The 15,665-nt window shown below is 37.9% G+C and overlaps 2 protein-coding genes across 2 annotated transcripts in view; one reads left to right on the top strand and one right to left on the bottom strand.

The window, feature by feature from the left end:
- The window catches only part of LOC141338412 (poly(rC)-binding protein 4-like), a 405,056-nt gene that overhangs the window by 216,799 nt on the left and 172,592 nt on the right, over nt 1-15,665 (top strand). The gene's annotated exons all lie outside the window — the stretch shown is intronic.
- The window catches only part of dock3 (dedicator of cytokinesis 3), a 244,681-nt gene that overhangs the window by 117,875 nt on the left and 111,141 nt on the right, over nt 1-15,665 (bottom strand). The window contains exon 7 of the mRNA XM_073844512.1: nt 2,106-2,254. Coding sequence (XP_073700613.1) covers nt 2,106-2,254 — 149 coding nt within the window. The remainder of the gene's footprint in view (nt 1-2,105; nt 2,255-15,665) is intronic.

The following is a 15,665-nucleotide window of genomic DNA, read 5'->3' as shown; positions in this document are numbered from 1 at the left end:
CCAGCCTGACCAGCCTGGAAAGGCTGGTTTTAGCTTGTGGTTTCCCAGCTTAAAGCATCCTTTCTGATTCTTCCACATAATTTAGACCCAAGGTTGAAGTTAGCCTCATGGCTAACATTGTTAATAACACGTTAAAGGCATCTTTGCTGGTTCTTCCACAAGAACCACCTATGGTGGAAGATACCATGATGGCTAACATTGCCTTGTCTGGTTATTTCACATGATTTAGACCCATGGTTGAAGTTAGCATGATGACTTCAATTGCTAACAACACCTTAATGGCACCATTACTGTTTTTTTTCACCAGAGTAAGACCTATAGTGGAAGTTGATGGCTAAAATTGTTAACAAAAGCACCTTCTCTGGTAATTTCACATGATTTAGACTCATGGTTAAAATTAGCATGATGGTTAACTTTGCTAACAACATCTTAAAGTAATCTTTGCCGGTTCTTCCACCAAATTTAGACCTATGGTGCAAGTAACCATGATAGCTATCTTTGCCAACAAAAATGTAAGACATCTTTTCTGGTTCTTCCACATGATTTAGTAGGCATGATGGATAACATTGCTAACAACACCTTAAAGGCATCTTTGCTGTTTTTTTCACATGATTTAGATCCATGATTAGAGTTAGCATGATGGCTAACATTGCTAACAACACCTTAAAGGCATCTTTGCTGGTAGAAGATATAGTAGAAGATACCATGATAGGTAACATTGTTAACAAAAGTACCTTTTTCTGGTTCTTCCGCATAATTTAGACTCATAGTTAAAGTTAGCATGATGGTTAACATGGCTAACAAAACCTTAAAGGCACCTTTGCTGGTTCTTTCACCCGATTTAGACCTATGGTGGAAGTTACCATGATAGCTTACATTGCTAATAAAAGTGTACAGGAGGGATAGGCACCATTTGTCCAGGACTGACAATGTCCTGCAGAGTTTAGCTCCAACCATTTAAAAAAAAAAAAAAAAAAAAAAAAAAAAAAAAACTAGTAATTCTGAATTCTGAATTCCATGCTTGTTCAGGTGTGTTTCACTAGGGTTGGAGCTAAACTCTGCAGGGCAATGGCACTCCAGGATCGACATTGCCTATCCCTGCAATAAAGGCATACTTCCTGGTTCTTCCACAAGATTTAGACCCATGGTTAAAGTTATCATGACGGCTAACATTGTTAACAACACCTTAAAGGCATCTTTGCTGGTTCTCCCACAAGATTTAGACCTTTGTTAAAAGTTACCATACTGGCTAACACTTCTAACAAGGCCTAAAGGCACAATTTCAGGAGTTCAGAAGAAGCAGAAGTTACCATGATGGCCAGCATTGCACAAAAAAAAGCATAAAAAATCTTTTCTGCTTTTTCTCACGTGATTTAGTGTTTGGAGTTCAGCTCCAACCCTAATCAAACATACCTGAACAAGTTAATCAAGGTCTTTAGGATCACTAGAAAGAAGGCAGATGAGTTTGATCAAGGTTGGAGCTAAACTCTGTGGGAAATTGGAAATTGGGTTGAGAACCCCTGTCTTAAAACAGTCTTTGCTGGTTCTTCCACCAGATTAAGACCTATGGTGGAAGTTACCGTGATAGCTAACATTGCTAACAAAAGTGTAAAGGCATCTTTTCTGGTTCTTCCACATTATGTAGACCCATGGTTAAAGTTAGCATGATGATTAACATCACTAACAACACCAAATGGTATTTTTGCTGATTCTTCCACAATATCTAGACCTATGGTGGAAGTCACAATGATAGCTAACATTGATAACAAAAGTCTAAAGACATATTGTCTGGTTCTTCCACATGATTTAGACTCATGGTTGAAGTTAGCCTGATGGTTAGCATTGTTAACAACACCTTAAAAGCATATTTACTGGTTCTTCCACCAGATATTGACCTACGGTGGAAGTTACCACGATAGCTAACATTGATAACAAAAGTCTAAATGCATATTTTCTGGTTCTTTCACATGATTTAGACTCATGGTTGAAGTTAGCATAATGACTAACATATATAAGAACACCTTTAAGGCACCTGCACCTTTGCTGGTTCTTCTTTATTTAATTTGTTAAGGACATTTTCTAGGAGGTAAAAGAGAGTAACTCACTCATTGCCCCAGTCCAGTCGTACAGTGATGTGGCGTTTGACTTCACGGACTTGATCCTGGGTCAGGTGGCCTGAAAGCAGTTGTCGCCTCAGATCAATCAACTCGTTCATCACGTGACGGAGCTTGTAGAAGAGGTCGACTTTATGCTTCTGTAGAGAAAAATACAAAATAAAAGGCAAACATTTATTTCATCCATTTACTCATGACAAACTAGCCTCATATTTGACCAGGTAAATGTACAGTAGTTGTATGTCACACATACTATAGTGTAAGATGTAAGTGTCAAGTGTCAAGATGTCAACCCAAACCCAATTCATATTTGCAAATAATGATCTCAACTCTGCTCAACTTTGTTTTATGTGTCACTGAAATAAGTGCCTTTGGGTCGCTCTGCTTGATTCAAAATCCCTGTCAGTGTGAATGGCACTTTATGCTGCCTTCACATGGTGTTGGTGTTACAGTACTGTAGATAATCAAAGCCACAGACAGTCAAAGAAGTGGAACAACCACTGAGCATCATCTAAGCATATGTCCCAAACCGCAAGGCTTCCCCTCCAAGTTTGTGTATGATGGATGATAACGACTCCCTCATGGGCCCTTGGGGAGACATGCAGCAGACAGATCTGTGCGTTTGTCACACCGACATGCTGTGCCGGCTGTGCGTGTGGTCTCCAGTGTCCTCCATCAGCGAAACATCTCAAAACTTGAGTTTGACGTGCTCTTGAAAACAAAGAAGGTTTACGTGGAGTTTACACAAGAATGTTCCCTTGGATACCTACATATGTAGCACAAAGTATCTGTCAGTATGTCATTCTGCTGTCTGTTAATGGTAAAATCAGATGGGATTTGGACACTTGTGTAAAAGCCACATCCATCAAACTCCCTGTTGTATTCACTTGGAGGACTTCTGTACTGGATGTAGCCTTTGTTTCCTGATTGTTCCTGGCACTGGAGACTGATAGCTTCCCCCTACTCATGGTGGCATCAATAATTACTCCTCCCTCATGCAATCACAAGCAGAACAGCGTGAATCATTTCCTGCTAGTCTGAATGCACAGTTTCTTGGAGAAGAATCTTAATGACCAGCTGCACCGTAAGTCCACTTCCTGTTGGGGTGAGCAAAGCAAAAAGATTCTGGTGGAAACTGAGACAGAGTATTCAGATAAAGACCAGTATGAATTTTCATGCTGCTCTAAGTTGGTTTATGTCATGTAATACTGGTTTGGGGCTGGTTTAGCTGGTGGACCAGCATAGTCTTTTTGATGCTGGCTGATTGGGATATGCTTGCATATGTGGCTTGCTAAGCAGCTTGATGCAAAAACCAATGCATTAACATCCAACACCCCATGCTAACTAGACAAATATGGATTTCTACATTGGTCCAAGGTGGTTTATGCTGGTTAGTGCTTGTTTGGCACTGTATTAGCTGGTGGACCAGCATACTCTTTTTGGTGAAGCTAGCTGATCGGGATAGGCTTGCATATTTGGCTTGCTAAGCAACGTGATGCGAAAACCAATGCATTAGCATCCCACATCCCATGCTAACTAGACAATTCTTGCTTTCTACATTGGTCCAAAGTGGTTTATGATGGTTAGTGCTTGTTTGGTGCTGTTTTAACTGGTGGACCAACATAGTCGTTTTTGTGCAGCTGGCTGATCGGGATAGGCTTGCATATTTGTCTTGCTAAGCAGCTTAGTGTGAAAACCAATGCATTAACATCCCACATCCTATGCTAACTAGACACCTATGGATTTCTACATTGGCCCAAGCTGGTTTATGCTGGATCGTGCTTGTTTGGTGCTGGTTTAGCTGGTGAACCAGCATAGCCTTTTTGGTAAAGCTGGCTGATCAGTGTAGTCTTGCATATTTGGCTTGCTAAGCAGCTTGGTGCGAAAACCAATGCACTAGCATGCCATGCTAACTAGACAAGTATCAGTTTCTACATTCATCCTAGCTGGTTTATGGTGACTAGTGCTTGTTCTTGATAGCTAGTCTTAATAGTTTGGCATCTAGTCATCTAGTCACCTGACAATCAACTAGTCTGCTAGTGAAGTAAACCAGTGTGTTCTGGGGGAATATGAGAGATAAAATTTGTACACATAAGTATTCTCTTTAAGACACTGCATCTCTAAATACAGCTATAGCCATCAAAACATCACTTTCATAACAAATCACTGCCTTCAACAATAAATATCAAGACAATTACTGTCAAGTACGGCAAGTTCAATGTCTCAAGATGTTTGTACTCTGCTTCTCTCATTATATTTTGATAACCCTTGACAGTTCTGTAACTATTTAAATCACTTTTCACTATGCAGCTCACTGTGGTAAAATTCAGATAAGGTCTTAACGAGTTGAGTAGCATAGTAACATCGTTCTTACCTTGTCTTTGTGAGAGTTGACCCAAATGCACCCAATCATGTTGACTGATATCAAACTGAACAATCCAGTCAGATATAATCTACTCAACTAATCTGCAGCCCATAGACTCGGTACTAACTAACACTTTATCAGACTCCTGCCTGTATCTCGAAGATAGGACTCAGTTTGATCAATAAGATTTAGCCAATCCCATTTGCCTGAATCTGTGGGCTCTACAAAGGCCTTCATACATGAAGATATCTATGCTTCTGCTTAGCTTATTTTCATAGCTTCCACGTGAGATATTCCTGGATCCTGGCACAAGTAGATTGTAGTACACAGTGGGTCATCCTCCCTTCAGTGCTCTTGCTCTCTTACCATCCATAGCAATCCGCTTACACCAGTGGCACACAGATTTATCAGCCTCTGCAGTATAATGTGATTATGATTGTTTTAAGTTGGCTGTCGAGAGACCTGTATCAATCCTTGAGCTTTAACTGAAATAAAAGCTTAGATTGACAGCCTCCCCCACAACCCAAAGGCAAGAACCTCGCCTCCTCTGCGGTAACTAAAAGATGGATTGCATCCAGTTCACAATCCATCAGGATCCTCTACCACTTACGGGGTCCCTAGTCGATTAACGAGTACTTTAACGATTGACATTGATATTTCAGTGGGGTATTCAGAACAGAGATTTCAAACGTCAACAGAGCTTCTTGTTTGGAAAAGAAACATCATAACTGCTGAGTGTTTTAGCAGGGAATCTCATGAAGCTACTCACAGATAATGTAATTGATGGAAAAACAAACAAGTGCCAAACGTTCTGAACAAATAAAGTGTTCTGATAGCCACAAACTAGAGTTTACACTACACCAGAACTCTGTGAAGGTGCATCGCAAAGTCCTGGGGGGGGGGGGGGGGGGGTAAAATTATTATTATTTTTTTGCCAACCATTGCTTTTTTGGACCATGTTCAGTAGTTCAGAAAAGGTTGAAAACAATGGTATTATCATCGGTTTGCAACACTTTCAATGTCAAGGACACAAATCCATTGCTCTATTGGTAATAATACCATGACTTCTTCATGATATTCATCAAAGCACACTGCAGTATCATGTAGATGCCATGGTATATAAATACAGCAACCATTCAGTAGCATTACTGGTTGTAAGGGATGATTTAGCTGGAGAGCTTAGATGGAGACTCACATGCAAAGCACCATTTGTGGTCTGTGCTTTAGGGAATACAGCTGAGGAACACTTAGTGTGTGAGTGTGTGGGAAGAGGAGCTACAGCATGTGTTGCACCGAGCTGTGTGAAGAACATGTATTCATCACACTTTCCACAACTGCATGACTCACATGCTTTAAATACAGAAACCAAATTCAACTACAATACAATGTGTCAGAATCACATTTCACCATGTCCAACTCTCAGCCAATTCATCCATGTCTTCTCTTAGGTTCGTATTCGGTAGAACCGTAGTAGGAAACCATATTAAATACAGGTCCTTCTCAAAAAATTAGCATATTGTGATAAAGTTCATTATTTTCTGTAATGTACTGATAAACATTAGACTTTCATATATTTTAGATTCATTACACACAACTGAAGTAGTTCAAGCCTTTCATTGTTTTAATATTGATGATTTTGGCATACAGCTCATGAAAACCCAAAATTCTCAAAAATCTCAAAAAATTAGCATATTTCATCCGACCAATAAAAGAAAAGTGTTTTTAATACAAAAAAAGTCAACCTTCAAATAATTATGTTCAGTTATGCACTCAATACTTGGTCGGGAATCCTTTTGCAGAAATGACTGCTTCAATGCGGCGTGGCATGGAGGCAATCAGCCTGTGGCACTGCTGAGGTGTTATGGAGGCCCAGGATGCTTCGATAGCGGCCTTAAGCTCATCCAGAATGTTGGGTCTTGCGTCTCTCAACTTTCTCTTCACAATATCCCACAGATTCTCTATGGGGTTCAGGTCAGGAGAGTTGGCAGGCCAATTAGGCACAGTAATACCATGGTCAGTAAACCATTTACCAGTGGTTTTGGCACTGTGAGCAGGTGCCAGGTCGTGCTGAAAAATTAAATCTTCATCCCCATAAAGCTTTTCAGCAGATGGAAGCATGAAGTGCTCCAAAATCTCCTGATAGCTAGCTGCATTGACCCTGCCCTTGATAAAACACAGTGGACCAAAGCACTTTTTTCGGATGAAAGCAAATTTTGCATGTCATTCGGAAATCAAGGTGCCAGAGTCTGGAGGAAGACTGGGGAGAGGGAAATGCCAAATGCCTGAAGTCCAGTGTCAAGTACCCACAGTCAGTGATGGTCTGGGGTGCCATGTCAGCTGCTGGTGTTGGTCCACTGTGTTTTATTAAGGGCAGGGTCAATGCAGCTAGCTATCAGGAGATTTTGGAGCACTTCATGCTTCCATCTGCTGAAAAGCTTTATGGAGATGAAGATTAAATTTTTCAGCACGACCTGGTACCTGCTCAAAGTGCCAAAACCACTGATAAATGGTTTACTGACCATGGTATTACTGTGCTCAATTGGCCTGCCAACTCTCCTGACCTGAACCCCATAAAGAATCTGTGGGATATTGTGAAGAGAAAGTTGAGAGACGCAAGACCCAACACTCTGGATGAGCTTAAGGCCGCTATCGAAGCATCCTGGGCCTCCATAACACCTCAGCAGTGCCACAGGCTGATTGCCTCCATGCCACGCCGCATTGAAGCAGTCATTTCTGCAAAAGGATTTTGGGTTTTCATGAGCTGTATGCCAAAATCATCAATATTAAAACAATAAAAGGCTTGAACTACTTCAGTTGTGTAGTAATGACTCTAAAATATATGAAAGTCTAATGTTTATCAGTACATTACAGAAAATAATGAACTTTATCACAATATGCAAATTTTTTGAGAAGGACTTGTAAATGTTTCACTCTTGTACATGATCAAGCAGCTTGTTAAAAATAAACTTTAGCCACTCACTGCTAATGCTGGAATCCTTCAAAAGAGAAATGGCAGGTGCAATGCAGCATTGTTTGGCAATCTTTCCCTCCATGTCTTAATGTCTTTGTTTAGTCATATGCCACCTGGAATAATAATATAATCTTCTTCTGGTGCACAGGAATTCATCCAACGTCCTCCAGACTAAACTGATGAACACTAAACAGAAGTCATTTCCGTGCCAATATGTGTGGTCGTGTATGTTTCTGAGAAACCCAGAACAATCCGGAATCAGAAATTCTGCAACGGTCTTTGCATAGTATGTAGGGCAGGACATACATTCAACAAGAGACCAGTGATGCACTGCATATTCTGTATGGCTTTCACCTCCCACTTAAGTCAAAGAGAGCAACATACCTTCAATGACTTCGAAACATCAGCCTCCACTGAGGATGGCGCCTCAAATAGCATCAAAGCGTTTCTCATTAAAGCCCTGTTTGTTTAGCTGGTTAAATGACCCATTATAACCATTAGCTCTCATGTGAGCACAAAACTATCACGTTCAGCTCTTGTTCTGTGACTTCTGGCTTTTAGTAAGACACGCTGGGCGGATATAATGGATGCTTCTAAGGAAGAATTAATCACAGGATCGAAGTTTATCAGGTTACTGGCACCAAATCTTTGCTAGCCCTGTTGAAATAAACAGCATATGCTGGTTAGGTAGGTTTTAATGCTGGGATAACGGTTTAAGATGGTCCTTTGCTGGTTTATGCTGGTCTTTAGCTTGTTCATGCTGGTCATTTGCTGGTTTATGCTGGTCCTTAGCTGGTTTATGCTGGTCCTTTGCTGATTCATGCTGGTCCTTAACCAGCAAAAGACCAGCATTAACCAGCTCAGCAAAGGACCAGCATGAACCAGCTAAAATCAGCATCAAAACCTACCTAACCAGACAATTGGACTTATTGTCATTTTATATAAAGCTTTCAAGAAGCTAGCACTAAAAATCTACATTGAACATGTCTGTCTAACAGGAAACGGACATATTAAACAAAACATGAATTGTAAACCATGAAAAATCCATTTATTAGCTTCCTCTGTCCTCTATTTGAGACTCTTCAGTCAGTTATAGAGTGTGACTCACACCGCTTCGCCCACGTCCTGTACAATCACCGCTGCTCCTTCGGGTGCTAATGCTAACACTCACCTGCACAAGCCGACTCATCTCGCCCCACACACAGACTCTTTTCTAACCACACGTTTGACCTTTAGGTTTTGTTACAAGGATGAAAACAGATTAATGGAATTAGACTATAACCTGAGGAAATACTAGCAGGCGTAACCTGTTGAAAAAACAGCATATGCTGGTTAGGTAGGTTTTGATGCTGGTATGCTGGTTTTAGCTGGTTTATGCTGGTTAATGCTGGTCCTTAGCTGGTCAATGACCAGCAACAGACCAGCATAAACCAGCTAAGGACCAGCATAAACCAGCAAAGGACCATCTTAAACCAGCATACCAGCATCAAAACCTACCTAACCAGCATGCTGTTTTTTTAAACAGGGTAAAGAGAGATTTGTGTATATATAACGCAATTTATACAATGTGGGCAGTTCAGTGAAAGACCAAATGACAAAATGAATGCAAAATAACAGGACGACCGTGTGAATAATGAACAAACTCACTTTAAATGACTTTTTCCTGACAAAACTCATATTTCAAGAAGAACTTCTGGGAAAACTGCCACATTTGAGGGTGAAATGCACCATTAACTGCAGGGTTGATGTTTGAATCATTTGAATCAAGACTGTTTTGCTATTTTTAATGTTAAAACTTCAGGGTACTGTCCTGCCTGGAAAGTGTCGGCGGTTTGAGATGATTATTAGTGACACAGCATCACATTAGCACAGTCATCTAGCGTAAAATGTTTTAAAAGAGCTTAAAAAGACCTTATGTATGAGTATCTTGTGAAGTTAATAGGTAGTTGACACTCATGCGGTGGAAATTAAAGAGTGTGTATGTGCGCTAACTGGCTAACACACTAGTGTTGAACCTCTAGTGGCCTGACATGGCCTTTGCTCAGGGCACGCGATCTCACTTTACTCTACTACTAGTCAGTCAGTCAGTCAGTGTGTGTTTGTGTGTTTTTGCTCTGAGTCAACAAAGGCCAGCGAAATGACAGACAATATGGAAAGGTCAGACAGTACTGTGGTGATTTCACAGAGAAAACATGCAACAAACTGTTCAAAGACCTCCAACAAACATCATGTGACCTAGATGGTTTGAAATGCAGCTAATTCAGCTTAAAATTACAATAATTTTGCAGCAAACATACTTTTTTAATGATTTGGTCAAACTGTTTCTATTAATAATAGGTTATACTGCCTTATAAACCACCCCACAACATTTTGGCAACCATATAGCTAACCAATTCTGATTGATAATTAATAATATCAACAATAATGCTCCACCATAATGTACAACAGCATTTGACATAATCTATAATAGAAAGACACAAACATAAATTGCATTTCTACAGCAAAATGAAGCATGAAATGTCAAGCAGGGACATCTGGGAACACAGAATAATTGAATTGAGTCTTTGAATGTGTTCAATGAAATGAAATGAATGCATCATCAGATGTCCAAAGGAGTCTATAGATCCAGTCCAGGAATCTGAATAGGGTGAATCATCTTTCCACCTCCCATTGCTATAATCACTTTAAAGTGATACTGTATCTTCTGCTTAACAGTGTCTTGGAAACATGAGGAAGAAGCCTCTAACTTGTGCAACTCCAAATCACTCTGGATAAAAGCTTCAGCTAAATGAATAAAGGTAAACAGCTTTGAAAGAGATAGTCCACTTAAATGTTAATGTTGCAAATGTGTTCACAATTTTTATTTGGACCTTTTTAGGATTTAATTATTAGCTTTCCATCAACCCCTAGGGGTCCACAAACCTCAGTCTGGGAACTGAAACCAAAGTCATTTGTTTTTTTGACTACATTTTTGTCTGATTTAAACAGCTAAAAAAATATATGAGGGATAGAAGGCATAATTATTAGAAAATAATTAGCATTCATGTTGTGGAACGCACAATTTTTTGTACAAATACACAATTAAACTTGATTAAAAATGAATTTAAAACAGCATGATGGTGAGTAAATTACGGAATTGTCTCATGCTGTTTAACTTGTTTTAAACAGCTTAAAAAACAGCGATAAAAAAAGACATAAATATTAGCAAACACTGAGCATTCATGTTGCATCCTTGTTACAAAACAAGTTAAAACGACGTAAATATTAGTGAACACTAAAAATTCATGTCGCCAATTGCTCTAAAAAACAACCAATAAAAAAAGACAAATATTAACGAATACTGAGCATTCATGTTGCGAAATGTTCTATTTTTTTAGTATGAAAGTGCAAATAAACTTGATGAAAATGAGTGTAGAGCATCATGAGGGTAAGTAAATGAAAAAATTGTGGATAAATTTGTCTTAAACAGCCAATAGAACAAAACAATTAGCGATAAAATACATAATTATTAACGACTGATCAAAACTATGCCAGAAGCAAATTAAATGTGATGAAAAACAAGTACACTGTAAAAAACTAGTGATTTTAACGGTAAAATACTGTAAAAATGTTAACTAATAATTGGTTGATGATAAGTTTCCCTACTATATACGGTGCCAGCTATGCCAGCTGTGGTTGGCAGAATTTTACTGTAAAAAAATACGGTAGCAACGTTTTAGGCTTTACAGTTTTAACTTATATGTACATTTAAATACCGTAATTTCATTAACTGATATAATGTTAATGTGCCAACCTATTGAAGTACTGAAATCTGTTTTGTACTTTTGTAATACACTGATAACCACCAAAAGCAGATGGTGATGAGAAAGTCACATGATGAACCAAAGCCAATCACAAGCAGCTTTTAAATACTAACATATATAGAAGGTGCACAGTGTCATTTACACAAACACTAAACACCATCATGGTAACACACATGAAACTGAAGTAATGCAATAAACATTAATTTAACAACATTAGATGTAACATACATCCCTAATGTACAAAACTGATAAGAAAAATCTAAGAGAAAACCCATCAAAATTAAAAAAAAAAGTAACACATGGAATTCAATGTCAATTTACGGTTATTGCCTGAAATTTTACATTCTTTTTCACCTCTGAAAACAGCACACTACCGTAAAGTTACATGCAATTCAGTAATAGTTTTTCACCGAAAACAGTAGAGGAACTTACCGTTAACCATTTAACAGGTTTTTACTTTAGCATTTTTACAGTCTTTTACTGTTAAATTCACTGTCATTTTTGACATGTAGCAAATATGACACACTGACATTGCAAAACGTTCTTTCTTTCAATAGCAAAGAAAGCAACGAGTGAAAAAGACGTAAATATTAGCGAACACTAAGAATTCATGTTGCAAAATTCTCTGTTTTTCATACAAAAGTGCAATAAAACTTGATGAAAAGTTAGTTTAGAATGACATGAGGATAAGTAAACAATGACAGAACTGTCACTTGAGGATGAACATTTTCGAACATTTTTGAACAGACAAAAAAGCAACAAGTGGGGAAAAAGTGAATATTATACTGTAAAAAAACCCTCGTAAAATTTACAGTAAAAAAACGTGCAGTTGTGGTTGGCAAATTTTTACCTTATAAAGTACAGTAGCAACATTTTAGGTTTTAGAGAAAAAAAAAATTCAAAACTAATTTAAACAATGTGACACAGGGTATTCTGGGAATGTCAATTTACAGTTATTGACTGTAAATTTTACGCTTTTTTATTTCCAAAAACAGCATACTACCGTAAAATTACATGCAATGCAGTAATACAGTTTTTCACAGTATACAGTAGGGGAACTTACTGTTAACCATTTAACAGGTTTTTACTGTGGCAGTTTTACAGTCTTTTACAGCCAAAAAAAAAAAAAAAAACATTTCGTAAAATTTGCAGTAAAAAAAAACGGCAGCTGTGGTTGGCAAAATTTTACCTCATAAAATACGGTAGCAACATTTTAGGTTTTAGAAAAAAAAAACATCAAATTTAAACAATGTAACACAGGGTATTCTGGGAATGTCAATTTACGGTTATTGATTGTAAATTTTATGTTCTTTTTTCACTTCCAAAAACAGCATACTACTATAAAATTACATGCAATGCAGTAATACTACATAATAATAGTTTTTACTGTATACAGTAGGGGAACTTACTGTTAACCATTTAACAGGTTTTTTACTGTAGCATTTTTACAGTGATATACCGTTAAATTTTGACAGTGTAGCAAATATTTTTGGGGGCAGCCGTGGCCTAATGGTTAGAGAGTCGGACTTGTAACCCAAAGGTTGTGGGTTCGAGTCTCAGGTCCGGCAGGGATTGTCGGTGGGGAAGGTGAATAACCAGCACTCTCTCCACCCTCAATACCACGACTAAGGTGAGTCCCTTGAGCAAGGCACCGTACCCCCAACTGCTCCCCGGGCACCGCAGCAATGGCTGCCCACTGGGTGTGTGTTCACGGTGTGTGTGTGTGTTCACTACTGTGTGTGTGCACTTGGATGGGTTAAATGCAGAGCACAAATTCCTAGTATGGGTCACCATACTTGGCCTCACTTCACCTACTTTCCAAATATGACGCACTGACGTCAAAAAATTATTTTTTCTGATGAAAAAAAAAAACAAGTTCAGAATGACATAAGGGTGAGTAAATGTTGACAGAAATGTTATGTGTAGGGTAAACGTCCTGCAAAAAGCAAAAAAGCGAAACAAGTGAAAAAGACATAAATATTACCAATAAGAATTCATGTTTTGAAATGTTCTCTTTTTTGTACAAAAGTGCAAATAAACAGCATGAGGGTGAGTAAACGACAGAACTGTCATATGTGGGTGAACTTGTTTCAAACAGCAACCAGCATTAAAAAAGACGTAAATATTAGTGAATACTGAGCATTCATGTTGTGAAACTCTCAATTTCTCATAAGTGCAAAACTTGATATAAAATAAGAACATAATATATTGCAACACAACAAAAGACGACTGCTTCACTGCATGTCACGACGTTAGCGCATCTACATTCGTAGAGCATCACAATTAACGTTGGTCCACTCAAAGGTCGTAACCCTGGTCCTACCTGAGGGCCTGAGCTTAACTGACACAACTATGAACACTACATCTACTCTGTCAAACAAGCCCAGCATGCCTTGCACACAGCATCAACGCAATATACAATCTCAAATTGCTCGTTTTGACGGTTCAGAAGGAAACGCCGCTACTTACCGCGACAGTCCGACACGTCTCTTCTCCAGCCGCTCCTGTGCAGCCGCTCTAAACGTGCGGAAATCATAGGCTGTCAAATACCTCGATCCCTCTTCCTCTGCAACTGGTCTCTCCCTCTCTCGCTCTCTATCAGACACACGTTGCCACCCACGTCAAGCAGGAGCGCACGCTTTCCCGAGCAGCGCGCGGTATACATGCAACTCTCCCTCTCTTTCGCTCTCTCTCTCTAATTTATCGCAAATCTATTTTGGACACGGCATGCGATTGCTTTCCCTTTTCCTGAAGTCTTGCTTTTCTTTCCCTCATTGTGTTGGAGTTACCTAACTAGCGCTGTGTGAAGCTCTCGGCAGCCCACACGCACACGCGCTCCCTCCCTCGCCGTCTCCGAAAGAAACGCAGAGGCTTGCCAGGGATCCTTGCCATTGGAGGAAACCGCTGCCAGTTTGCTTTCCAGAGCCGTGCCTCCCCGAACACGCCGTCTTCGGCTGACAGCGACGAGCGCTAGCCTTCACACTGAATCACTGTCAACAACAGGCTCAAACTTCAACATAATGCTAATATCCGATGACTACTGTGGTACTAAGACGTATAAATGTTGTCAGGATGTTGTTAGATGGTTGCTAAGGTGTTCTGGGGGGTTGTTAGGTGGCTGCTTCCTGTCTAAAGTGGATGTTTAAGCTTTAGTCAGGTTGGGCACCATATTGAATTTTAATGTGGATGGAAGGCTGTGAGGAATACAGTAGTCAACATTTGAAGTGGATCAAAAACTTTCATCAAAGTTGTCCTAAAACCTAAACAATACCTGTTCTTGTCTTAGGACAACTTTGATGAACTTTTCTGAACCACCTCAAATGTTGATTACTGTAGACTTACAGTCTTTGACATACTGTATTAATGTCCTTGATCATGTAATTTTCAAAACTCTCCAAACTGTTTAGAGGAGCTTTTGCCTACTTTATGTTTTTTTTTTTTATATAAAGTTTCGTTAACTGAACAACATCTTTAAACAAAAGTACATCCCATTGAACACGCTGTACTTCAGTGAAATATGGCACTACCGTGATTTATGTCTATTGTTGATCAATAATTGTTGCCCTACTATTTAATAAAAAATAAATAAATAAAGCACAAAATAAATAAACAAATGCTAGGTCAAAATTTAATATCATTTTGCCCTTCTGTAAAGACTTTTTTTTTGTAATAAATAAATAAGTAATACACTAAATTATTAACTAAAGCTGAAATAAAGAATAAATAAATAAATAAATAAATAAATAAATAAAATAATAAAATAATAAAATAATAAAATAAAATAAAATAATAAACATTTCAAAAGCACACCAAAATTTTGAAATAAACAAAACAAAAGTGTTATCAAAATATGAATAAAAACTATAATAAAATATAAATAACAATACAATAAAAACAGAAATAGCACTTTGCGCAGTCTACCAATCATAAAAATATATGGTATTGGTATATTAAGTTTATAATAATCTGTTTTTAATTATACTTTTTAAAATAACTTTTAAATCATCTTTTATGTATATTTGTATGCCATTTTGAACACTACATATATTAATTATGCTCTATTATGTTGTAAAAAAAATACTAATACTAGTACTAATAAATAAATAATGTTTTGCCCACTATAAATAAATAAATAAATAAATAAATGAAATTTGCTCTGCTATTCCGTAATAAATAATTGAATGAATGAAAGAATGAATGTATGAATGAATGAATGAATAAATAAAAATACTAAATGATAAACTAAAGCTGAAATAAAAAAGTACTTAAAAGTCCAAAATAATAATAATAATAATAATAATAATAATAAATAAATAAATAATAAAAATTATTATAGCACATAAAATGATTAAAACAAAAATTAAAATGAAAACAAAAGTATTGAAAATACTGAAACAAAAGTTTTATCAAAG

This window comes from Garra rufa, chromosome 7 (assembly GCF_049309525.1).
Source record: "Garra rufa chromosome 7, GarRuf1.0, whole genome shotgun sequence".
Classification (NCBI taxonomy): Eukaryota; Metazoa; Chordata; class Actinopteri; order Cypriniformes; family Cyprinidae; genus Garra; species Garra rufa.
The sequence above is the reverse complement of the archived record's forward strand: the minus strand, read 5'-3'. Positions and strand labels throughout refer to the sequence as shown.